Source organism: Condylostylus longicornis, unplaced genomic scaffold (genome assembly GCF_029603195.1).
Source record: "Condylostylus longicornis isolate FDR11 unplaced genomic scaffold, ASM2960319v2 ptg000046l, whole genome shotgun sequence".
Lineage (NCBI taxonomy): Eukaryota > Metazoa > Arthropoda > Insecta > Diptera > Dolichopodidae > Condylostylus > Condylostylus longicornis.
In genome coordinates this window covers 1,834,417-1,861,559 of record NW_026578015.1, presented here as the reverse complement: position 1 = coordinate 1,861,559, position 27,143 = coordinate 1,834,417, and the positions used below count along the sequence as shown (strand labels likewise).

Here is a 27,143-nt window from a genome sequence, read left to right as displayed (position 1 = left end):
TAAAACACCTTTTAAACCCTTGTTAAAGTTTTTCCGAAAAAAACACTTTTTATATGGCTACAATAATAATCTTATCCTTTTCTTCTTTTTTGTTACAAATTTTTTTAGTTTAATCTGATATAAGACTATCATTTTTTAAGGGTTAAAAAACTATAAAAATAATATTAAAGAGAAAAAAAAATTTTCGTATTAAAATGAAAAGAATGAGTGCTTCATTTTCTATTAAGAAGTTTAGATTTTGGGCATTCTTATTCTTTTTGTTCTTAAATATTAATTATATAACTCTATATGGCAGGCTAGTTAGCTACCTAGTTAAACTCTATGACGGAATGAAACTGGGACATGCTATCTATGATATCATGCACCACCCCCATGCTAGATCCTAGGAGTGAAGAAGGAAAAACAAAAACCAATATATAACTCGGGTTACCCAAGTAACTGAACTGCAAGAGATTTGTAAGACGCGCATTTGTGAGACAAATCTAATTTTGAGAGACATTTTAAAATTTCCTAGCTCTTTGGGAACACACGCGTGCCTTACCGCAGCATGAATAAGATTAAAAAATCACATTTTGAGAGCCATCTCTTAGGAAAATTTCGCAGCTTCTTCTGAAAATCTTTAGACTGGTAAAATTATGTAAGTTACCGAAACGCCTATTCTAAAAGTATTTAATTTCAATATTTTTTTTTTAAAAATTTTACTCCAAATTATGCAAATGTTGTCCTTTGTCAAGTTAAAATCAAAAGAAATTTTCATATTTCATATTATCAAAAAAAATCAGAGAAAATCAAAACAGATGTCTCTGTCAAATAACTTGATGTGTCACATAAAATTTCAAAATTTGACATTTTTTTTTGCTAATACGAAAATGTCCCGCCTACACAATGATCTAAACCTCAATATTAAATAATTTTTTTTTATCTATAGAGCATTTTTTGAATTTTTTAGAATTTGGGGGATTTTAATATCATTGTGGTCAAAAAAATTTAATATGTCAATTTAATGTCCTTGAACATTGTAAGGACAAAGACAACCGTCTTTTTTATATCATAGGACATATTATCTGGCGCCTATTTTTAATTTAAATGAGAATTTTAAATACACGTTATTTCACATTTTATGGAGAGTATGGGAAATAAAAAATCCTTGAACAAACAACACACCCTTAACATTCTAATTCTCTAATTCTTTCAGTAATTATTTTAAATGCACTTAATCTTACATAAAATCTAACATAATTACACTGTCAGATTAAAAATCGAATTAAATTTTTTAAATTAGCAATTTCTCTGCTCCGTTTTCATTTTCCTCTTCTTTAATTCAAAAATCATTTAAAATTTAATTGTTCTAATTTCTCATTTACACAAAATAATTACTAAAGCTAAAATTAAACTTAAATAAGAACCTTAAATTCCCTTGCACAAATTGAAGATTTTTTAAGGGAAATGAAACACTCACTCATTGTTCTAACAAAAATTTCCTTATGTGTGTTTGTGTTGCGAAACGATTGTGAAAAAATCATTAAAACAATTTAAGGAACGATTAAAATAAAAAAAATTCTCAGGTGAATTCAATTTTTCTTCTTTTTAACAAGAATGAAAAAAAAAAAAAACCATCGACCTTAAAGGATAAAATGGAACAAAAAGCTAGAAATTTTAATTTGGATATGAAATCTTACATAACATTGTATGTGTGTATGTGAATGGTAGGGTTAAATTTTTGTAAAAGTTCTAAACAGATGATTATACCAAAGAAAAAAAGCAACAATAACAAAACATCATTGGTGGTTAATGAGCATTAAAAATAAAGCTTAAGAGAGAAAAAAATGTTAGAGATGAGGTAACAGTAGGGATGTGTACGGGGCAGGGATGAGTAACAGCATTTAGATATTAGAGAAAAAAAGGATAATTTTTATAATTAATATAGAAAAAATAACGGTAAATATATTTAAATATAAAAAAAATGAAATTTGAAACTTTTAAATATAATTTTTTTGGATAATAATGTGAGAGAGTTGGTTGGGGGTTGGTTGTTTTTTTCCCCTATTTTACAAATTATACAAAAACAAAGTGTTATATGTAGAAGACATGCGGTATAAAAAATTATTCATCTAAAAAATTTGATGGATATGAGGAAGAAGACATTTTTTTTCTTGTAAAAAAATATCAAAGTAAATTTAAATTTTTCTATTCAAGGATATTTGAGGCGTAGAAAATTTAAAAAAATGAATGCCCATACACATACATATACACAAATATGTAAATCATATAAAAATCATTATACTAACACATTATAGGAAAGTTAAATGAATATTTTGTTTTATAAAAAATATTTCAGATGGAAAAAAAATATGGCATACTCCGAAAGAATTTTAATTAAATAAAAAAATAAAAATTTCTAATTAGTTTTGTAAGTAGATGAAACAAAAAATTTTAATCGCAGTCCAACATGAATTTTATTTAATATGGCCGCAAAATTTTACATATAAGTAAGGTTAGAAACATATATAGCAAATACAATTAAAGGCGAACAGGTCAGAAAAATTTATCCGAATTGTATTAGTGTAGAAATTTGAATATAGTATAGCTGCCATATGGTACTTCAAAAATTTTTAGTAAAAAACTCTTTCCGTGAAGTTACGATTCCACTTCCGAATACTCGGAACGTACGTTCGGTTTTCTAAATTCAACGCATAGTTAATCGTAATTTTTATAATTTCTCTTTTTCAATTGAATTTATTTTAATATTAATGTGTTGCACTAAAATATTACAAAAATTCTTAAATATCCTTGAATATTTTAAAATTTATAAAAATGTTGTCTATTAAACAATATGAAAATTGCATAACAAGTTCTAAAGTACAACAAGGAAAACACATACTTAAATATTTTCTTCTATTCAATAAAAAATTTGCGCTTTAATCCTTTCTTCAAATAAAAATTTTTTTTTATTTATTTTTTGTTTTATATAGTCTTAAAATTTTTATTTATAACATTAAATCCATTACTTTACTTATATAGTTCTCTGTAATCAAAGAAACGCATCCTATATATTCTTATAATATGTGTGTGATTTAAGTATATAAACCTATATATTTACAGGCGGCTACACTGTGCATTATAATAGATAATAAAAAAATATAATATTCCCTTTTATATTTATTTATTTTTTTTTTTTCTTTAAAAGCGAACTTAAATATGCCCCTGAAATATTTCAATATTCATATTATATTATGTACCTAACATCTTCATTATTATTTGCTTTCAATGACTTTTAGTTTTTGCTGTTTTAAATTATTATATACCCTATACATTATATGTGTACTTAGATGTGTATAAATATTTTCTAAAAGTCATGGATTTTATATATTATAAAGTACAAAAGTAATACACAATTCGTAGACAGAATTGGAATCAGTTTTTATTGTCGGCATTAAGGGTCACTATTTATATTTCGGGTCCTGGCAATACTAGTGCTGCCAGGTGCAATCTGACACTTCCATTGGAAAGTTTGACATTTTTTAGGACAACTTCACTCAGAACGTCTTGTCATTCGAGCGCGAATTGTTTTGTTTACAGTGACTTGAAAAATTCATCTCGGTCAAAAAATGGAATTGTCCCGTGAAAATTTTCGTGCGATGATTTTTTACGATTTTCGGCGCGGATTATCGAGACAAGAGTGTCTCGATCAACTTGTTTCGACTTTTTGGAATATTTTGAAAAACAATAAAACCATTTCCAATGATAAATGTTTGTTTTTTATTGCTAGACCCGAAATATAAATAGTGACCCTCGTAATGTGTAAATTGAGCGTTTGATAAATTATGCAGCAAGGGACGAGAGTGTTTAAATTTTTTATGTAGTATCCAGGAGTCAAAGAGTCGGAACTTAGGAATCTGTATCAAAGATTCAAAGTCACATAAAATCAAAATAAAGGAGTCGGGATAAAAAATTCGGAGCAGAGAAGTTGATTTCAAAGGGTCGGAGTCGGAATTGAAAATTCGGAGTTGAAGGAATTCGGATTCAATAGATGGAAAGACAGAAATCGGAATAAAAAAATCGGAGCACACAAATCAATTTTAAGGAACCGTAATCAGAGTAAAAGTCGAGGATTCGGAGTTAAAGATAAGGCGTTTCGGAGTTGGTTTTAAAAGTTTTTTAAATTACATTCTTTGAGACAGTTGGAGAGTTTTTGTTTTTTAAATTTGCATATAATAGTCGATATAGGGTCCGGAGTTAATTTCAGAGTCTAATTTTATATTAAAAAAAAAAAATCCGTAATCAGAATCGGATTTCTAAAATAACTCTTAATTAACATTTTATTCTTCAGATTTATTATTCAATTGACTAGATTAAATTTAAGTTGAATGTAGACAATAGATGGCGAATAATTAGGAAATTGAGCTTTTAAATAACAAAATTTCTAAGAAAACAAAAAAAAAAAAAAAACAATTGTCATATAGAATCACCAAAATAGTTCAATTTCGGAAAAGTTTATAAAACTCTTCCAGCTCAGTTTATTGAAAAACACAAGATTTTTGTTCAGAAAACGCAAGGTCATTGGTTCGAAGCCAAGATAGTGAAATGTGTAAATTAAAATTTTTTCAGAATTTTTTGTGGTCCGACTCTGATTTTTAAATAATATGCTTATTTTTTATATATAACATGAATTAAATATGAACAATATAAAAAAAGAATAAAAAAAAAAAACAAGAATATAAGAAAGAAAATGTTTACATTTTGTATTCACTATTTCTCCGAATTCAACAACGCTTTTACCCGTCCTTCGCTTCTAAAAGCATAAATACATAATATACGAGTAAGCATTGAGCACACATCATACACAACACTATATTTTTAGTAGTTAAAATGAAAATTTCTGGAAAAATGAAAAACTAAAAAATTGATTTTTTTTTTTGCTTTCAGCATATACGATGATGAAAACATAAGTTTCATCTATGGGTTGGTTTTTTTTTTTGTTTTTTAATTCTTTGTTGAAATTTTGCATTATGCAACCAACTTGTCTCTCTCTCTCTCTCCATCTCTGTGTTAAACTTGAAAAATCAATTCTTTCATTCCTTTCGGGTAACATTAAAAAACAAATTTTTGCTTCTTGAATTTTATATGTTTATATTTTAATGCACATACAGTACATATACCATACATATATATAATATGATATATATGATATATATGATATATATGATATATATGAAAGTATATATAAATTTTAATACCATGTACTTTTGGTATATTGATTTTTCCATTGACTTGCACTAAAAAATTCTTTTCAATTATTCAACCGTATTAGATGGGGGGCTTTTTTTTTTTAAAAATGCAAACAGAATAAAAAATTTTCTTTTGTATTTTAAAGAAGGTTTTCTTTCAAAATTTTCCATATAAATTCAATTTAAATTGTTGAATTAGTTGATTAGTGTTTCACATTATTTGTATTATAAGGAGTTTATTAGTAACCCTACAGTAAAATTGTATATAACTAAATGAATAAGATGTTTAAAAGAGAAGAGAATGTGTGAAGAAGGTGCGAAGTTTGGCGAAACACAACATAATTATTAAATACAAGAACGTTTATTAACTACTACTTGTATAACATTTAAGCAAAATATTGTTGCAAATATAACAGTTAAGCAAAAATATTTGCCTAAAATTATGAAAATCCAATTCTTAGTTTTAGAGCCCTTTGAATTTTTCCGATGATTTTATAATTGTTTAAATGTGATTTAATCACAAATGTTGGTACTGAATCAAGTGACTTTTCCCTATATAGTCTCCGAATTTTTAATAAATATTATTGTACTAAAACATTGAAATCATGTGAAGTATAATTATAATTTCTTAATTTTCTCAAAAAATTGTTTCAATGCCTGCGGAATTAATTTTTGGCAATCAGTACATACATGTACAATTTAGGTTTCTCCATGCTGTGCTATCAATAATTTTGTATAACATATTTAAACTTTTGTCAACTAAATCCTGTAAGATTATCATAAACCAAATAAAACTAAAAATAATTAATTCAGATAAAATCAAATAAGATTTTCAAAAATTTTCTTATTCCCATTTAAAATTCCACCTCATCTTATATATATTTATTTATTCACCTTAACTGTTATACAATCATATAAATATTTTCCATTTATAATCACAAAATTTAATTATTATTATTTTTTTTTTTATTAAAAGTCTGCATATTAAAATTAATTAACACATTTTTTTTTTTGTGCTGTGATAATTAAATATAAAAAAAAATTTTTTTTAAAATAAAATGTGTTAATTATTTAGTGTGAAAATTAAGTTATTAAAATTATTCCAATTTTAGAGTTACCATATAAACATAGGTATAAAAGATTTTTATATTTAATTAATAAATTTAACTACATGCTAATTAAGCATTTTCAAAAATAAGTGTTTATTATTAGAAGTGATAAAAAAAATGTTTTAATATTTTTGGAATTTTTGGAATATAAAAATAGAATTGAATTGAGATATGAGAATAAAATTATTGCTAAACAATTTTTTTTATTGTTATACTTAATAGAAGGAGACAAATTTTATGATTACCAAATAATTATGACAATTAATTTCTTTTTGAAGAAGAAGAATAAGCAGAATTGGTGTAAAAGTGTTTATTTTTATAAGCTTATTTAAGAATTTTTGATGATTATTGTTTGTTTGAGAGCCTTCATATATGGGAAATTCCCTTGATTTTACGGGAATTATAAAATATACATAAGAGTGACAATAATAATAATGTTCCACGACTATCCCAAACCGCGCGCGGTGAGCCATCAATAAGCAGAAAATCAAATACTTAAATAAATATTATTATTTTTTCCCAAAAAACGTCAATCATTTGCAATGCCATCACGCAGCTTGGCATTTAAAACTGATTGGAAATTTAAGCAAGCAAGTGTTAGGAAAGAGCTCCACACTCCGTCATAAAGTCCAAAAAAATATTGTCATAAAGCCCAGTTAATAAAAAATATTAATATGTGTTAAGAAAACTGTTCTAATTTGGAAGAAAGGGGTAAAATCCTGAGAAATTCTTAAAACAAGTATGTAGAGTAAAATAAAATTAAACTAAAGAAAATAAAGTACAGTATAATATTTTGGGGGTAAACCACACTGCTTATAGAGTTGTTCTACGAATTCTGTAATAGCATCAGCACGAACGAATGATGCCAAATTTCAGTACCATAGCTTTAATAGTGTCTAAAATATCACCAAATCACTATTTATTGGTTCACTATTGTTATCATTAAAATTATAGATTACAGCTAACCAAAACTTAAAACTCCTAAGAGTCGGAACTATTCAAAACAATCTAAAATTTTAATATTTAAAGTTTGATATCATTCAATCTACAACTTAATAATTTTTTTCGCGAAAATACAGAATAATTATTAAAAAAATTGTAAAAATGAGTTTTTTAAACAAAAATTTTTATTGAAAGTGTGAATTAATAAATCGAACTTTAAATATAAGTTTAAAAATAAATAACTAAATATTTGTGAATTAAAGTTTATTTTAGTCCTTAGCGTTTTCTATTCACAATATACGCGTGGAAAATTTATTAATAAAAAAATTTTTTTTTTTTTAAAAACTTTTTATATTATTTTAAGGAAATTTACTGAAAATTTTTTCATTTACTTACAAATAAATTAAAATAAAAAAAAAAAATTCAAATTAAGATTACTAAAAAAAGAATGAATTAAAAATTTCCTTTGATTTTCAGAAGGCGTCATCAATTTTATAAAATTCGTGAGAAAAATTTTTTTTTCTTATTTTTTTTTGGGAATATCTCATTTTTAATATTTTCAGAAATCTTGCGATATTTTTGGTAAATATTAATATTAAAAATACCAGTGATTCGAAAATAATTTAATTTTTTCTCATATTACAACTGAAGTTGTGGGATCCCATAGATTTGTGCAGCAATTTTCATTTCAAATTTCACCGATAATTTTCGATATATAATTATAAATTTTGTTTTATAACGTATTTAGGATTTTCGACCAATTTTAATAAAATAATGATTAAATTAAAAGCAAAAAATATAAAAATTTCTAATTTGGCAATTTTCTATTATAACCAGTTAAGGGTTAAACACATTACTCTTCTTATACTAAAATGAGAATAAATATGTATATATTATATATTGAGAGATTTGCAGGTAAATTTATAATATTCCAAATATATTAACACAATTTAATGAAATCTCAATTTTAATAATAAAATTTTTTGATATATTTATTACAGTATTTATGTTAGAAAGCACATACACACATGCATGAATAAATATCAACAAAATTTTCGGTTTGTTTTTGTGTGAGTGTTTTAGATTCGTGCTCATTATGGTTAATATATTAATTTCGTACCTAATTTTTCTTCATTTACATAATTATTTGGTATATGTACGTATACCTGTACAAGGTGATATATATATATTGTGATATATATGTTATTCAATATAAATAAAGAATTTTTAATTATAATTCATGTTATCAAATATACATATTTAGGTATAGAGATGCCATGTACATATTGGCAGGTATATATATACATATTGGCATATTTATATTTATATATATTGACAGGTATGTAGGTATTCCGTAATCATATGTGTATAAAAAATTATTCTATTTTTACATACTTAAATTATTATTATTTTTATTGATAATTCGTGCATAATATTTTTAATAATAATTATTTATTTTTATATATATACATATATATATATATATATTTGATAAAATCAATATTTAATTTCAAAATGAGAATCTAACAAACAAAATTTTTATGATAAAATGTCAATATACTGTCACGATAAAATATCAATACTGTTATAATAAAATGTCAATAAAAGAAATAGAATAAAAATGTTTATTTGACAATTTTGACAATATTGACATTATATTAACTTAACATACAAAATCTTAAATTAGAATAAAAATTATGAAATTAATCTGAAAATTTGTAATTAATCTAAAAGTTTGCAATTTATCAGAGTTTGCCTATAGGTATACGGCCTCTTGTTTTTATGAAAATGTGTACGAACTTTCCGAATGATTTGCACAGTGGATTGGAAATTCAATGATTTGCAGTGAATTAAAATTAAAGTTTTCCATTATTAAAGTTCGAAAAAGCTTTTTTATGTATCGGTACGCCCTCTTGTAAAAGTTCAACTTATAAGAATTGTTTTGTAACAAGGTCGAACTTGTACAGTTCGATTGAAACGGTCCATTTGTTTCACGTTATTGGTACATAAAATTTTTAATAAAACAATTTTCTTTTTTAATTTTAAATGTGAAAATCACCTACAAAATTACAAAAAGAAAAATCCTTTAATTCGCATTAATCTCGGTTGTTTGATAATCACGGGAGGGGGGGAAGCGGGTTACTTTGGGCTGGATGGGTAGGTGAATAATATGAATAAAAACTTTCATTATGAAAGGTAAAAATATTCTTGAGCGCGTTGAATAAATGCGATAAATTATTATTTGTGATGATTGGATTTGATGAACGAGCTCTTAATAATAAAGTTCTGTTTATTCTTAAATTAGCCGATTAAATCATTCAAGTGTTTTGTTTTGTTGAACTTTAATATAAGTATTTTTTTATTGTGCAGATTTGTTTTGTTTTGCTATAAACAAAAAAAGAAGAGGGTTAATCAAAGAGACTAGAGAGTAGAGAGTAGTTTTTTTTTTGTTTATTTTAATGAGTTTTCTCTTTTCTTTTCATTTATTTTCCCAATTACTTGCTGTTTACTTTAATAAACACTCTCTACATATAATTAGAAGCATAATTTAATTATAATAAGTACACAGGTACATAATATGTATGCATGCATGTATATATATACGGATACGCAAATAATCTGTTATATTTTTTTTTATATATATAACAAATTTTCTGTTATATTTTATTATGAAAATTTTAATCAAATATTTTCTTCTTTTTTTTTTCTCTTTTACTTTTATAAACATTTATGTATGAAGTTGTTTTTGTTTTTTCTAATATTTTGACATATGGTATTTTTTGCTTTTTTGAGAATTTTTATTAAATTTCATTATACCGACTTAAAATACAAATAATTTCATTTGTTTATTATAAATTTTAATATTAAAAATATTTAAATAAAAAATTTTGCTTGTTTTTTTTTTTTAGTATTTCAATTCTTTCGGAATAATTAAAAACGATCTAACGGAAATAAATAATATAAATTTGGTTTTAATTTTTTTATTTTAAATATTTTTGAAAAAAAAAAAAAACAAAATGAAAATATTAAATTGGGAAAATGAAGTAAAAAAAATACTTATTAATTTATAATTTTTAAGTATATTTTTTTTATAATATCGTATATATAATATCGTATATATAATATCGTATATATAATGTAATATCGTAATTTTAATAATTTGCTATAAATGCAGCATAGGTTTTATCTAAAATCGAAAAATCAAATTTCTTTTACTGTATAAATTGTATATAACAGAATAATTGAATTTGGTATACTGTTCAGTTGTATGTTATACATTATTTACTATGTCATACATTATTTATTATATTTACAGAGGGTTGGTTCAAATATCGAATCACTAAATGATGGTAATATTTTTATCGTAAATGTTTTAAAAATCATATTATGTACACCAATTATTTGTATGAATTAATTTATTTGTGTTAACAATAATATCAGATTTTTTACGATAATAATCACTTATCATTTATTAATTCGATACTCGAAATAAACCCAACTAAATTATAAATATTTTTGTATTTTTCTATATTTATTTACGTTAGGTAGCATTTAATTGTAATTAATAATTATGATAGCTACTACTTATACGCGACAACAACGCTTTAATGTTAATATTCATAAACAAAACTCACTATATCACATGTTTGCAGTTTTTAAATATTCTCATAAGAATTTCACAGCACTATTAAATAATGTACAAACATATTTTCAATTTTAAGCAAAGAGTAAAATTAAAAATTTCGAATTTAATTTTAATTAATATTTTAAACTTAATTCATTTTATTTGCGGTAGTGGTAGGACAGCTTTTGAAATTTGTGATTACATATTGAAATTAATATAAAATTTTGATGAAATTGAAAGCTAAAATTAAGACTGTTAAAGCAATTATTGCATTCAAAAGTAAAAAATTTCTCAAAATAGGAAAAAACTAGTGAAAGAACAAAATTTTATAATTGCAGTATCACTGTCAATTGTGAACTATATATATCAAATTTATACCAAATAGAATTTTTCTTATATCCGTTATAAAGTATGTGCGAAAGGTATTATAAATTTGCCTTTAAATTTTGTAACGGTAGGAAATAATGGTCTGAGATATAGACATAAGTGTATGTTTTTAATCAGTGTCGAATTCTGTGTCGAATTCTGTCTGTTCGTCCACCCAAACAGTAATGCAAAAAAAAAAAAACTAATTGAGCACAGTAAATGCCGAAATTGAAATTATTAATAAAATGTCAAATTATTAATAAAATTATTGTGTAAAAAAATAATAAATAAAAATATTACTAATAAATTAATTAATAATAAATAAAAAGAAAAAATTAATATTTTCATCAATTATTTTCAATCTATGTACACATAATTTTTAAATGAATTCAAATGAAAAATTTTCTGGTTTAAAAAAAAACTGGACAATTTCAGTTTTAATTTTATATTAAACTGCATTTTATTTTTTTTTTCTGTGAAATTAATCAATGAAAGAAAAATAATCTAAATTTTCATTATTACTATTATTATTTTTCCTTAATAATATAATGATCATTTTATTTTTATAATAAAAACAAGAAGTCAGAGAGATGAGAACGAGGACTGGATTCAACCGGCATTAATTTGTTTTTTATATTATTAATATTACATGTACTACACAATGCATGAATACATAAGTGATTTTATGTGTGTTCAACAAAGAATCTCAATCAATATCAAAATAAATTTATTGAAAACATAAATTTTATTTTTCGTGATCAAGTATTGTGACAGGGGGGGGGGGGAGGGGTATAAACAAAACGAAAGCATATAAAATAGAAGCATAAGTGACAAATAATAAAATTTTGTAAACAATATTTTTTTGATTTATTTATTTATTGTTTGTTTTTCTTAAAACATTTTAATTTAAATATTAAAAAATAAGAATAATGAATGAAAATATTGTGTAAATTATTAAAAAATCACGTGTTCATTTTATTTTTCTTTTAAAATACAAATTTTTTCTTCAATAAATTGATTTTAATGAATTCTTAATTGAAAATGCCACTTCAATTCATCAATTGAATCGATTATTCTTTGTTATTTCACATTTTTCGATTTTAATTCTTTATTGTTTTAGTTTATGTTTTTTTTTTTTTTTTTAATGTATGGTAACAAGGGATGACAAGAAAATAAATATCAATTTTTTTTTTAAATTAAATTCGAATATTATTTCAAATTTGCGAAAATAAAATTGAATGACTAAGATTTTTTAAAGTACAATATGAAAATTTATTAAAATTGAAAAAATTGTGAAATTTAAATGAAATTTATAAGTTTTTGGGTACCTTTAGTAATTTATTTGAAGCGGGAAACATAAGTACTATTATGGCTAACAGCATATTAAGAATTTAGAATTATATTCCGTTCCGTTATTGGAGATGTTTAAATGTAATTGTGAAGAGATTTTAAGTTACATACACAAAAATTTATTTAATTTTAAGTGAATTATTTATGGTTCAAATATTAATTTAATTGAACAGTGAAATTAATGTTCAAGTGTGATCGAAATTTAAAAAATTGATTGATTTTGAATAGAAGTTTTCGATTTTTATTGCAGAACTGGTTATATATATAAATCAGAAATTTATTCGATATACAAGTAGTAGTAGTAGAGGAAAGGGGGGGCTTATCTGGCCACCAGGGCGAAGCGTATGCATTAAGCCAACAAGAAGGTAATCGGCAACTCTAATATTAATTTTCGACAAACCCCATGTGATACAAACCTTAAAAATTATTTATCGCAACCAATTAACCTGAATGCGCTTCTTCCAGGCGAGGTTAAAAGGTATCCCCAACAGACATTCGTTGAAGTGACTCCAAGCCTGTTGGTCACTTTTTCCAAGAGGCAATACCTTGTCAACATTTCCGCCATACCTTGCCAACAACGCCCTCGTCCTCTTCTCATTCCTACAAGGTTACAGCGCTCTGGCCACCCTGCAAGTCGCTCCTTTTAATGATGTCAATAAAATCCTTAAGCGCAGGCAATACCTTGTCAACATTCCCGCCATACCTTGCCAACAACGCAGTCGTCCTCTTCTCATTGTTACAAGGTTACAGCGCTCTGGCCACCCTGCAAGTTGCTCCTTTTAATTTTCTTATCTATGATGTCAATAGAATCGTTCAGCGCCAGACGGCACATTCGATATATTAACTCACTATATCATTTTGTGCAGATTTTACTGTATGGGTTTGAATAAACTCTCTACGACCTACATTCTTATTTAAAAGTGTTATTTACTAATTATTTATTATGTATATTTTAAATTATCTTATTTATTTGCATGTAAACAGGAAATTTTTTCGATTCCAGAGTAATTTATATTAAGAAATTGTCTTATAAAAAGCAAAAATATTTCACAAAATATGACAACAAAAAATTTTTTTCAATGAAATTTAATTTTTCCCTTTAAAAGTGGAAAACGACTATAATGTCAGGCGCCATTTAAAACGTAATTTTTAAATTTTACGCATACGCAAGTTACTTATTATTTTATTAGTCATTATTATTGTTTTTATGTTTTGACATTATGTTTAATATTTTGGATACACTTAATGTTGTTGATCAATTTAGAGATGACAAGAAAATGAAAACGAAAGAAAAAACGCTCTTTAATTTTAGCGTTGCTGCCATTGTCAATAATTGATTTATGATTTTTTATTATTTGTATATGATTTTTTAAGTCAAATTTTTAATTCAAAACAAATAATTTTATTTTCTTCAACTCAAATTTTCATATACAAATACAAAAAATATGTTTATTAGTTGTTTACATTTTTTAATTAATTTGTTTTTCTTTTGCTTTTTTCTGTGTGTTTAAGGTTCGATCAAATCGTCACGATGACCCTGAGAATGTACTATTAGATACGGAAATGGAAAAACTTTTCGATAAGGCATCGAAAAGTTTAACGAGAGTATCAAGCTATAATAAAAATGAAAAAGATAAATTTGATAAGTTATTAACACGAGATGGAGCTGATGATCAACCGATACCGATGTCATCATACAATGAAGATGGAAAATCATCCTTTGAACGTAAAATTTAGCTTAGTTTTTATAAAATTAGAATTTGGTGTATACTTGCAACTTTTTTGTCTTTACAATAAAGTTCGAACTTCACTTTGACTTTGTGATAAACTGTCACTTTTAATACAAATTGTTCGTGTGCTATTTCATAACGTACAACATTTTTTTCAGAACAGCGAAAATTTTTTATTGAAAGTGCACCAACGTCAGCTGTTTGGCCAATAAATGATTTTTCACTTGAAGATGGTGATGGTGGTGTCGGTGGCGGTGGAGGTGGAGGTGGCGGTGGCGTTGGCGATGGAGGTGGCGGTATTGGAGGCGGTGGTAGTCGTGCTCGTATTAACAGTCACCGTGGTGGTGGTGATAGCGAAAATTATGATGAAAAAGATGAGTTAATTGAAGCTGGTGATGACAATAAAATTGAAGAATCCCAAGAGCATAGTCCTTTGATATCTAGAAGAGCTGAATTTTCGGCTGGAGATCATTCGGTAAGTAGAAAACTTTTGAATTTTATGTAAATTGTTATTTTAATTTTTTTTATGCTACGCTTATAGGATAGTTCATTTGATGATAGACGAGTACAATTTAATAATCGAAAAACTTCTAATATATCGTTTGGAGCTACACAATTACCAGCTGCTGGTGAAGAAAATGATCGTTTTGAAGAACGAAAGAGAAGAAAAAGGTATATAGCTATTTTAATTTCAAAAATAAAATCTAAATAATTAATTTTTTATATAGCCGACATCAGTATTATCGTACAAGAAAATTATCACATCAAGAAGGTACCCAACGAAAAATATCAGAATCAGAACCAATACATAGTGATCATACAATTAGAAAAGTATCTGTTCAACCAGAAGATTTTACATTAGAAGAAGCTGATATTAATGAATTAACATCACATCGTTCTGATGATCAAAGAGCATTACGTCGACCAAAAATCCATTCAATTCGTATGAAAAAACATTCACAAAATAATTCATATTTATCACAAGGATTAAGTGGTTTTGAACCAATTATTAAAAAACATTTTGATCATAGTCCACATGAAATTTTCGTACAATTAGATGAATTATGTGGTACCGGTAAAGATCGTGAATGGAAAGAAACAGCACGTTGGATTAAATATGAAGAAGATTTAGAAGAAGGTTCTGATAGATGGGGTCGACCACATGTTGCATCATTATCATTTCATTCTTTAATTAATTTAAGACGTTGCTTAGAAACTGGTGTTGTATTATTGGATTTAGAAGAAAAAGATTTACCTGGTGTTGCATATCGTGTTGTTGAACAGGTCTGCAAATTATTTTTTTTTTATTTTTTAAATTGAATTATTTTTGTGATAATATTATTTTTTTGTATTTTAGATGGTAATAGCTGATTTAATTACAGCTGATGATAAAGCAGTTGTTATGAGAGCATTATTACTTAAACATCGACATGTTAATGAACATCCATATGGATTTTCATTTCCAAAAAAGAAAAATAGTAGCTGTGTTAGTTTACAAGTAAGTTTTTGTGCAAAGGAATTATATTTTGATAGTTTAGATTGCAAATGTGGCATTAGAATTGCACTGTCTCGTATAGACAAGGGGTTAATTAATTAATTTATTAGAAATTAATAGTTTATTGTAAAATATGTTAGTATTACTTAGTAGACGGCAATATTGACTATACTAACAATAATAGTGTTGCCGCGAATTCAATATTTTAAGAATAAAAATGAGAATCCAATTAGTTCTTAACAAGATTAGTAAATATTCTCTCCCAAATTCTCAGTTTTACAGTATATTTGTTTTGCTGTCAAAAATTTAATTTTAAAGGTTTTTAATGCGAAATTTTCGATTTTATTAATTGTATTTTTTTTTTGAGCGATATTAAAGAAATTAAATGATGATTTGGCAATATTTTTATAAGAAGAAAAAAAAATTTAAAATCTTTAAAAAATATCAATAATTTTTTTTTGCTTTAAAGGCGTATAATTTTCGCGCCGCCGTCGTTTCCATTGTACTTAAATTTTTTGTATCATTTTTTTATAAGATTATTAATCACAATTAATTGGAAGTTAAAGCGAAAGTCCATTAATTTTAATATTGCTCTTTTTTCTGTTTTTGTTTGGACCATCTTTTTTTAATAGTTTAAAGATGAAAAAAAAATAATTAATTACAAAAATACCATAAAACATTTATTTATCTTCTTATTTTTTCAATTCACAATAGGGGGGCGGGATAATTTTTTTATATTAATGACAAATAAAGTTTTTTTATATGTATGAGAGCTCGTAAATAGTAAGAAGAATTGAGTGAATAGTGTATATTAAATTTCTAGTTAAAATTTATAATGTTAGAACACATGGAATTTTTAAATTTGCTTTAGAATTCAGTGTAGCTACTGAATAATTTATTAGATTTCAATTTTCAATAGTAGCATTGTGAATTAATTTGTTCTTAGAAATCAGAAATTTTCCTTAACCGTTTTCTATGCAATGGGAACCTCTACGTTGCTCGATTAAATTTTAAATTTTGCATTTTCTCTGTGACTTCACACATATTAATTGTTTTCAGACCATTCCACTTTGTTCTTGAATTATTTTACATACTTAAGACATTTTTTTTGCAATTCAAATAAGTTGTTTTTTTTTTTTTTTAGAAATACGCGAAAGTAAACAAAGTTTTATGATTTGTTTAACAAATTTTTATGAGCTTCTTAAAGAAATGTTTATAAAAATTTTCTATATTAGAATTTTTAATTCAAATTTAATGAAATTATAAGCTCTTGATATTAAATTTTAATCGAAATATTTGAATTATAATGAAAATTTTTCAAATTATTTATTGAAGTTAATGAGCTCATTAAGAAATTTTTATTATTAAATTGATTATTTTTGCCGGATTCTATTATACTTTTGGGTTTAAGAGAAAATTAAGTAGGTATTTTCAATGCTCATGGAGTCATATTATTGTTAGATCTACTATTTTTGAAATTTTATCGATTCCTTTAATTTAAAATTTATATATAATTGTTGAATTTAGAATGAAATCACAAAATCATTATTAATTTCGAAAATTTTTCATTGTTTTTGGTTATAGACTTTGAATTCACAAAGTCTTAATGCAGATGATAAAAGACCAAGAATTTTACCAGCAAGTGAAATAAATGGAAATCGTAGTAAAAATGATCTTAAACTTGATAATAAAGATGATTTTAATTATTATTCATCATCCCAGGAGGATTTAAAGAAATTAATGAATGATACAATATTACGAAGAATTCCACAAGGTGCAGAAGCCACAACAGTATTAGTAAGTATTTCTTATTAATTCTATTAATTATTAATAATTTTAATATATAATAATGAATTTTATTTTATATAAATAGGTTGGTTCAGTTGAATTCTTAGAGAAGCCAACAATTGCTTTTATACGTTTAGCTGAAGGTATATTAATGCCATCAATAACCGAAGTACCAGTACCAGTACGTTTTATGTTCATATTAATGGGACCAAAATTAATGGATTTAGATTATCATGAAGTTGGTCGTTCAATAGCTACACTTATGGCAAACGAACATTTTCAAGAAATTGCATATAGAGCTGATGATAGAAAAGAATTATTATCAGCTATTAATGAATTTTTAGATGATTCAATTGTATTACCACCAGGTAATTGGGATCGTAATGATTTATTACCATTTGAAGAATTAAAAGCTAAACGTGATTGGATTAAAACAAGAAAAGCAAAAGCATTAGAAGTACAAGTAAGAAATTTGAATTACTGCCAAATTTAATCATAAAGATTCTAAAGCGGAAAATTTTTTTTTTTAATTTTAGGAAAAACTCCGAAAGAAAAAAATTCAAGAGGAAGAAGCATTAAAATTATTAAAGACAGAAGAAAAAGATTTTGATGAAAAGAAACCAAGAAAAGGACCATTAGAAAAAACACATAAATGGTGGGGCGGTTTACGTAACGATATTAAACGTCGCTACCCTATGTATAAAAGTGATATTCTTGATGGTTTGAATACTGAAACTTTGGCAGCTGCTACTTTTATGTTTTTTGCAAATTTATCAACAGCAATAACATTTGGTGGTTTAATGTCTGAAAAAACTCATTATCATATTGGAATCTCTGAAACTTTATTAGCATGCTCAATAGTTGGTGTTATTTTCCATACATTTGCTGGACAACCATTAGTTATAATTGGAACAACAGGACCTTTATTACTTTTCGATGAAGCACTCTTTCAATTTTGTCGATCACAAGAAATAAATTTTCTTGCCGTACGTTTGTATATTGGTATATGGTTAATAATAATTGGTTTAACTGTATCAGCATTTGAAGGAAGTACTTATGTTAGATTACTAACACGTTTTACACAAGAAATATTTTCAGCTTTAATAACTTTAATTTATATTGTTGAAACATTTATGAAACTTGTTATAATTTATCAAAGGCATCCATTATCATCAAGCAGTTATATAAATTCAAATGAATTAATGCCATCAGCTGAAGCATTAATTGGTGGTTTAGTCTCTGATTATGATGATCCATCAATATTCAATTCAACTGATTTACCATTAAATGATATTTTTGGATTAAATGAAACAACTACCATAAAAAATATTTCAGATGGATTATCATTAGTTGATTTAGATCGAGATAATCGACCAAGAAATCAACCGAATACAGCATTATTTTGTACATTTTTAACATTAGGAACATTTGCAATTGCCTATTATTTAAAATTATTCCGAAATTCACATTTTTTGGGTCGTAATGCTAGAAGAGCATTAGGTGATTTTGGTGTTCCAATAGCGATTGCATTATTTGTTGGTATCGATTATTTAATACAAGGTGTTTATACAGAAAAATTAAAAGTTCCTGAAGGATTATCACCAAGTTTACCTGGTCGTAGTTGGTTAGTTTCATTAAGTGGTACAAATGAATGGATACCATTTTTAGCTGCAATACCAGCTGTACTAGTTTATATTTTAATATTTATGGAAACACATATATCAGAATTAATTGTTGATAAACCAGAAAGAGGTTTAAAAAAAGGATCCGGTTTACATTTTGATATTGTATTATTAAGTTTTTTAAATTGTATATGTGGATCATTAGGTATGCCATGGCATTGTGCAGCTACAGTTCGTTCTGTGGCACATGTTTCTGCTGTAACAATAATGTCAAGGTAATTTTTTTTTAATTTTTAAATATTTTAAATCCTAATATTGGCACATATTTCAATTTTAGAACACATGCTCCAGGTGAATCACCACGTATCATTGATGTTAAAGAACAAAGAGTTTCTGGTCTATTTGTTTCAATTATGGTCGGTTTATCTGTTTTAATGACACCACTTTTAAGGCTTATACCAATGGCAGTGCTATTTGGTGTATTCTTATATATGGGTATAGCATCTATGAGTGGTGTACAATTATTTGAAAGGTGAATTATCACAAATATCAAATTTTATAAAAATAATTTTATGTATAAATTTTATAAAAATAAAAAACTAAATTATTATTCTATTTTAGGATTACATTGTATTTTATGCCAACAAAACATCATCCATCAACACCATATGTTAAACGGGTTCCAACTTGGAAAATGCATGCATTTACAACAGTTCAAGTATTTTGTTTAACTGTTTTATGGGTTGTTAAATCATCAATTATATCATTAGCTTTTCCATTCTTTTTAATAATGATGGTACCATTACGTTTTCAATTATCGAGATTTTATACATCAAAAGAAATGAATGCGGTAAGATTTCAAAATAAATTCCAAGTTGCTTCAATAATAATCAAGCCACCAGCTTTTATACTTAAATTTCTAATTATTTTTGTGTTATTTAATATTAAATAAGATAATTATTTCTTAAATTTTTATTAATTTTAAATTAAAAATTTTTCTTCTTGTAGTTGGATGGTACACAAGCAAAAATTGAAGCAGATGATGAACCTGATTTTTATGAACAAGCTGGTATTGTAGCATAAATAATTCGCAATCATATCAAATTTCGAATATTAAAAGAAAGCAAGGAAAATATGAGAATATTCCGTCGGGAATTGAAAAAGACAAAAAAGCAACAACAACAAGTTAAAAGAACAACTCAAAATATTGAACAACTTTAAAGAATATTTTAAGTGTTTCAATATTCAAATGATTTTTAAAAATTGAAATTAATAAATTTTTTCTTATTTGTATACAAAAATCTTAATTTGCACATTATTATAATTTTAATATTAATTATAATTTTATTGCTTTGTTTAATTTATTTAAATATTTAATTAATTAAAATTACTCATAAAAATATTAATAAAATATTATTACAAATATTGCTATTTAAATTTAGATTTCAATTATAAAAGCAAACAGCTCAATTTTTTTCATTTAAATAATTTCAATAAAATCGATATTGTAAACTACATACTTGAATCGATATTGTAAATCGATATTGTAGTTACTTAGTGTGCATAATATATAAAAAATTATATATAATAAGAAAAATTTTTATATTGTAAAACCGAAATTAAAATTTTTGAAAATTTATATTGAAAAAATATTGAATATTTTTAATTTATAGAACTAAAACTAAATTTAATAACACCTAAATGTTAATAGTATTAAAAATTATAAAAAATTATGTTCACTGCAGTAAAATAATCACATAAATTCTGTTAGTCGCATCACTTAACTTAAAGGGGGTTGTTATTCAAAAATTTTGTTATTTTCTAAATAAAATCAATTCAAAAATTTAAAATTCTAAAATGACACCTAGAATATTTTTAAATAATACCCCATCTACCACATCAAATGAGGCGAATAACAGAATATAAGTGAATATTTGTAAACTATTTATAAAATTTCTGTACCTATTATTAAAATATTTAAAAAATATATTTTTTATGTATGTATATATACAAACTTGTAATTATATTTGTAATTTAATATTGGATGTACATGTTTTTTTTTGAAAAAACCCAGTTGATATTTTAAAAATTTGTTTTTACTTTTATTTTATTACTTTGATATTTTCTATTAATTAATTTGAATTTTTTTTATAATTTTTTACTATTTAATAATCAGAAATTAAAAAGCATTAACAGAATAGAAAATTATGAAAAATTATTCAAAATAATTAAAAATTGAAATATAAGAATATTATTAATATTATATTCAAATATAGTTTTAATTAATATTTAAAAACAAAATTATATTAAAATAATATCGAATATTATAATGTATAATATGTATTGTATATGTTAATGTATTTGTCCAAATATAAATTATATTCCAGTTAATATTCCAATTTTGCATTCCCCTCTCCCTCTTAATTTTAATGAATTTTTATTAAAAAATTACAAATATCCAAATTATATATAAAATATATTATATTGAAAAAAAATTTTCATTCTTAATGGTAAAAAGATTTATTTGTAAATTAAGAGAAACTTTTATGTTATTAACTTTAATAGTTTTACAATTAAAATAATAAAAAATTAATTTTGAAAATTTACATTTTATTTAAAAATTTAATCAAAATAAATATATCTAATATTTAAGAATACTTAATTAATAAATAAATAAATAAATTAAAATATAAATTTATATAGAAATAAAAAAAAGATCTGTTTAAAATAGGCTGTTTTCCAGTATATCAAATGTGCGCAACTATGACGTTAGTCATGAATTTCAATGTGTCATAACGTACGGTTGATAAATTCCAATATAATATGTTATCAACGCAGCTCACTTTCATTTTACTTTTTATTTGCATTTCTTTTAAAGCTGATGCATAAATTGATTTTTATATATGAATGAAAAAGAAGACAATTTACTTTTGAAATTTTAAATTTTCCGTTTTATTGATATACTTTTTAAAATTTCAATTGCTAAAATTGCTTAATTTATTGCAGATGATTATCATTGGCAAAATTAAGTGAATTACGTGATTCCGAATGATATACTGGAGAACGGTTATAATTTTATTTTTTAATTTGAATATTTTAATTTCTAAAAGTCAATAATCGAATATTTGTAATTCCTATATGTAGGCCTTTTTACACAATACTAAAATCTATAATATTGATAAAGCAATTAAATGTTGTGATATTAAAAACCAGCAATGATTGTGTTAATGGCAAAAATTTTAAAATTTCAAAATTCTTGCATAACTCTATAGCTAGAATATGATTTGAATGAATTTTTGCCACGGTTTATTTATTTAAGCAGGCTGTCTGTTAATTAATCAATTTTATGTCCGTTTTTTTGCAAAAAAATTTTCACTGTTATAAATTATAAATGATATTGGAATATTTGTAATTTAAAAAAAAAGAAATTTTATAAAATGGACAGAATTGACCTATTCATAAATCGCGATGTAAGTGAAAACTGTAATTTATTTACCTGTAGTCTGTTCATAAATAGCTAAATTTTCGCAATATATTAGTATAACTAAGTAATGCAGTTAACTCATATGAACTGTTTTGATTTTATTATATTGCACATTCATCACATTGTGCTTTTGCAATATTGCACTCCGCGGTTGTTGTTTTGCCGTATTGCGCTTATCAAAATCTCTAATATTATATAATATTAATAGTACAAATACTTTTTATAAATTCCAATTCAAATTTAATAGGGATTACTTCAACGTAGGTCAATCAATAAACTGTACTATACTATACATACTACTAATTATTGTTATCTTATTAAAAATTCATTCCAGATCATTGACATTTTCGATATAATTTTACTTTTTTTTTTATTATATTCGCAAAAACAGCCACGAGAAATGTAGAAAATTTTTTTGTTCAAAAATAATTATCAATATAGCCAATTTAAATTGAACTTTTTCTATATTTAGAATTAAATTTCGATAATATAACAAAAAAAAAATCTTTAAAACAAAAAAAAAGACCATAAAAATTCGATTCCAATTATAAAAAATGGTTTCTGTTTTTTAAATGTTAATTTTTTTATGAGGATCGTTTTTAAACTGCCTGTCACGTACCTATGATGATTATTGTTTTTTTATTTTAGATAATTTTTTTTACTTTTGCTAAATGAATATTAAATTTTTTCTTTTTTCTCTCTCTCTCTCTCCTCTGCTACGAGTATATTTGAAAATACTTATTTAATTTTAAATTATTATTAAATTTTTATTAAATTGTGAACGCAATTCGCTAATTTTTTTTTTGGTTTTTGTTGTTTTTTAAAACTTAATAAATATGAATTAAAAATGTTTCTTTTCAAAGTGATTGACATCGTGTGAGCTCAGTTAAAATTAAAACTTAATAAAATAAATTAGTGTTTGCCGTTTTGGCAATTTATATTAGATTAAATGGCGAATAGTGTTCAAACAAAAAAAAAACAGAAAATTTAAAGCTATTTCAAGTAATTTTTTTGAAATTTGAGATTTTTAAATGAAATTACCAACAATATTTCAATACAATTTAAAAACATTCAAATCAGTTTTATGTAAGAGGGAATTTAAGTGAAGTAATTGGCCAATTTGGTTAAATAAATGCTAATAGAAAATTAAACAAACAGTCAAATTGTGTATTTAATTCTATTTCGAATCCGAAATCGCATTTTTTAATTGAATATCATTGTCCCATACATTTTTTTCCCACAATTAGATTTTCGCACTCTTTTTCAAAATATGAAAGTGAGCGCTTATCACCATCAAAAACAAAATGTATGATACGCAATACGAAAATTACTCTCGATTCTCACCCGAAAATTACTTAACACAAATATATGATAGTTGCCTCACTTTCTTCTCACTCGACGAGTAAAATAGTGAGATACACTACAAAAATAGCTTTATTTCTGCATTATGGAACTCTAAAATTAATTACATTAACGCATTTTTGAATTTTCAGTCTTTGAATTCAATGGAAAATTTAAATATTTTTGGAAGTATAGACGGAGCTGAATATTTAATATTATTACAATTTATGGAAAATAATTCAAAAATATATAAAAATTCTTAATTATTTTCTAATGAAATAAAATACAAATTTGCAATATTTTGCCAGTTCACTGATTTTGATTATGAAAATATTATAAAAATTTATAATTATGAAATTTTTATACAAAGACAATTTATTCATAAAATTCAATTTTAATTCATAACCGAAGAATAGTTGAAAAGGAAAATGTGTTACGCAAAAAAATAACAAGAACACGAAGATAAAAACAAAAATAGTTTACTGGTATTTGCTTTGTTTCATTTTACATTGTTTACTTGTATTCCAATTCAATTCTTTACTTATAAATAACACTCAATTAACTTCTTTTAAAAACTTGTTTTGAGTTCATGTACATTTTAAGAAATGTGGTAGTTTACAACAGTGTTGAAAGTATTTCGCTTTTCCTCGAATTTTTTTAAGCTCAATCAAAATTTTACAATTTTCTTATACTTTTCTTGTTCTTTGTTAAAAATTGAAGTGCCAATCAAAGGAAATTTGTAAATGAAAGTATAAATGAAATCATTAATTGTCAACTTTAGGGTACTTGACCATTGCAGGTGTGTAAAATTATTTGATTGGCAGAATGGGCTATATAAGAACAAATATTGCACCATACTGTATCAACAAAAAAGAAAACGTTGAATTCTCGAATTATTGAGCTTGTCGACGGCTCAACGTCGAATTTGGTAATTTTTCAAAAGATTTATTAAAGTTTTAGTGCATAAGTGCCTATTGACTGTTTTCTTCTGTAGAACAGACTAAGTGGAATTTCTTAAAATTTAAGTAGATTATAAATTTTGAAGAAAATCGAATGGGGACAAGAAGACATTTTCCCCCGGGCAACCTCAGCCTTTTGCGGCTAATTGTACTAACCCTCCCACTGCTCTGCTTATAATATCTTTGTTTCAAGTATAAAGCTGGAGATACGCCAAGGGAATTGGGCAGCAGTTCCCGATTACTTAGAAAACCCCGTACACAATAATGTTGGCACCGTACAACCCATATCGGGAAGTCGAAAAGAATTTGCACATCAGTTTCAGTATTTTCCACACCCAAAAAAACAGTAAGCAAGTACATACTTGTAAAAGAAGTTCAGTTTATAGTATTACACGTGAAATTACGAATTTATAATGCTATTTAAATTTATTTTATTAGTCTCTCTTTATTTCAGTGAAATTTAAGTTTTTTTATCTTACATAAACAAGCATTAAAGCCTGTCTCCACTAAAATTTTCATTTTTATTGTATTTACGTGAGTACATAATATGTGAACGTTGTAGAAAGTTAAATACGTGTTGATATTAAAATTAAGATAACAAAAAAAATCTTATTGTCATTGGTGCTAATTAAAAAATCAAATCTTTTATACATTCATTTACTTATGATCTGATACGCGTATGCATGATACAAACACACACACTCATACGGTTAATTAACAATTTTATAATTAATGTTAAATTTTAGCAAATCAACTAACGGAAACCAATTGTAAACGGTTTTCAATTTTTGTTTTATGCCAATACAAGGCGGCACTATTCTTTAATGTACATATACAAATAGTGACGGATGGTATAATTACTTTAATTATAATATAACAGAGATTAAAACATTTTATATAAAATTAAAATTTTTAAATATAATGAAGAGAGCATTTGATATGCTATTGGAAAAAATATAATAATGAAAAAATTTACAGACAGAATGATGGCTCTTTATTGTATGCATGTGCCTACTTATACAAATATGTGAGGAAACTCGTTTTGAAAGCGTTGCAAAATTATAATTATTTACTTATAACCGGCAAATTATTGAAAACGGTCAGACATTGGTAGACAGATTTTTTTTTTTTTTAGATAACGTTTGATTTGCACTTTATGCACGTTCGATTGCTTAATTATTCCCGTCAAGTTTGTTTCTAATTTACAGATATATTGAAAGTACGTGTATGGCGCCATTCAAATTTTTCATGTACAGCAAATAAGGTAAGATGTCTAATCAAATTGTTATTCACAATGTTACCTTCGCTAACATATGTTTTCAGCTCAAATTTTTTAACATAGTATTATATTTTACAATATATTCGAATGTATAGAAGAATTAAGCGGGAAGGGTTGTGTTATATTAACGTGCAATATTGTCAAAAATCCCGTTCAATGTTGTCAAAAAAGCTGCATTCAATAAACTACTAAAATAATAAACATTAACTGCATGAGCCCTGTTAAGAGCACCTGTGAAGAAGTCTCATTACAATAATTTGAGAGTTGGTAAAATTCTTTTAAGGCCCACAATGTTAAAATAATTTTACGAATTGTTTCAATCGGGCCAACTTCGGTATAATTCGTATGATTTTTCTTAATTTATTTTCTATTGAAATTTATCCAAATTTCTACAAGTAAAATGTTTATATACGAAAAATAATTTGAATTCTATTTAAAAAAAAAATTTCTACACATTTTCTCTTCAAAAAGAAGAGGAATGAGTGAATGAGTGAAAAATAAGCGATTCTCCCCAATATTCAAATTTTAGGCAAATAACATTTTTATTAACTAACAAATTATTATTTTTTTACGATTATTTTTCTAAAATCTAATTAAATTATTATGAAATTAAATCACACATATTATATATATATAGAATAATTAATCAGTTAATTAATATAACACGAATTTATGAATAATAAAACCAAATAATAATAAAATTATAAAAATAAAATTTGAACGTGCAATAGAAATAGAAATGAGAAATGTGGTGAGTTTTTTTTTCTTAGTATATTGTGTTGAATATTTCTTACTCAGTAATTTTATTATTACTTAATAAGTAAT

At 24.8% G+C, this 27,143-nt stretch overlaps 2 protein-coding genes across 6 annotated transcripts in view; one reads left to right on the top strand and one right to left on the bottom strand.

Moving 5' to 3' along the window:
* The window catches only part of LOC129610661 (anion exchange protein 2), a 58,305-nt gene extending 37,477 nt beyond the window's left edge, over window positions 1-20,828 (top strand). For 2 of the 3 annotated variants that reach the window (XM_055523301.1, XM_055523302.1), the window contains exons 3-13: window positions 14,133-14,346; window positions 14,509-14,825; window positions 14,892-15,022; window positions 15,079-15,634; window positions 15,708-15,848; window positions 17,430-17,642; window positions 17,719-18,096; window positions 18,170-19,530; window positions 19,593-19,787; window positions 19,877-20,105; window positions 20,264-20,828. In XM_055523301.1, the coding sequence (XP_055379276.1) occupies window positions 14,133-14,346; window positions 14,509-14,825; window positions 14,892-15,022; window positions 15,079-15,634; window positions 15,708-15,848; window positions 17,430-17,642; window positions 17,719-18,096; window positions 18,170-19,530; window positions 19,593-19,787; window positions 19,877-20,105; window positions 20,264-20,338 (3,810 nt within the window). In that variant the 3' untranslated portion in view covers window positions 20,339-20,828. Of the gene's footprint in view, window positions 1-14,132; window positions 14,347-14,508; window positions 14,826-14,891; window positions 15,023-15,078; window positions 15,635-15,707; window positions 15,849-17,429; window positions 17,643-17,718; window positions 18,097-18,169; window positions 19,531-19,592; window positions 19,788-19,876; window positions 20,106-20,263 lie in introns of those variants that run through there. The other variant, XM_055523303.1, reaches the window with a different exon arrangement.
* Window positions 1-27,143, bottom strand: part of LOC129610660 (homeobox protein 5-like) — a 212,377-nt gene that overhangs the window by 43,400 nt on the left and 141,834 nt on the right. The gene's annotated exons all lie outside the window — the stretch shown is intronic.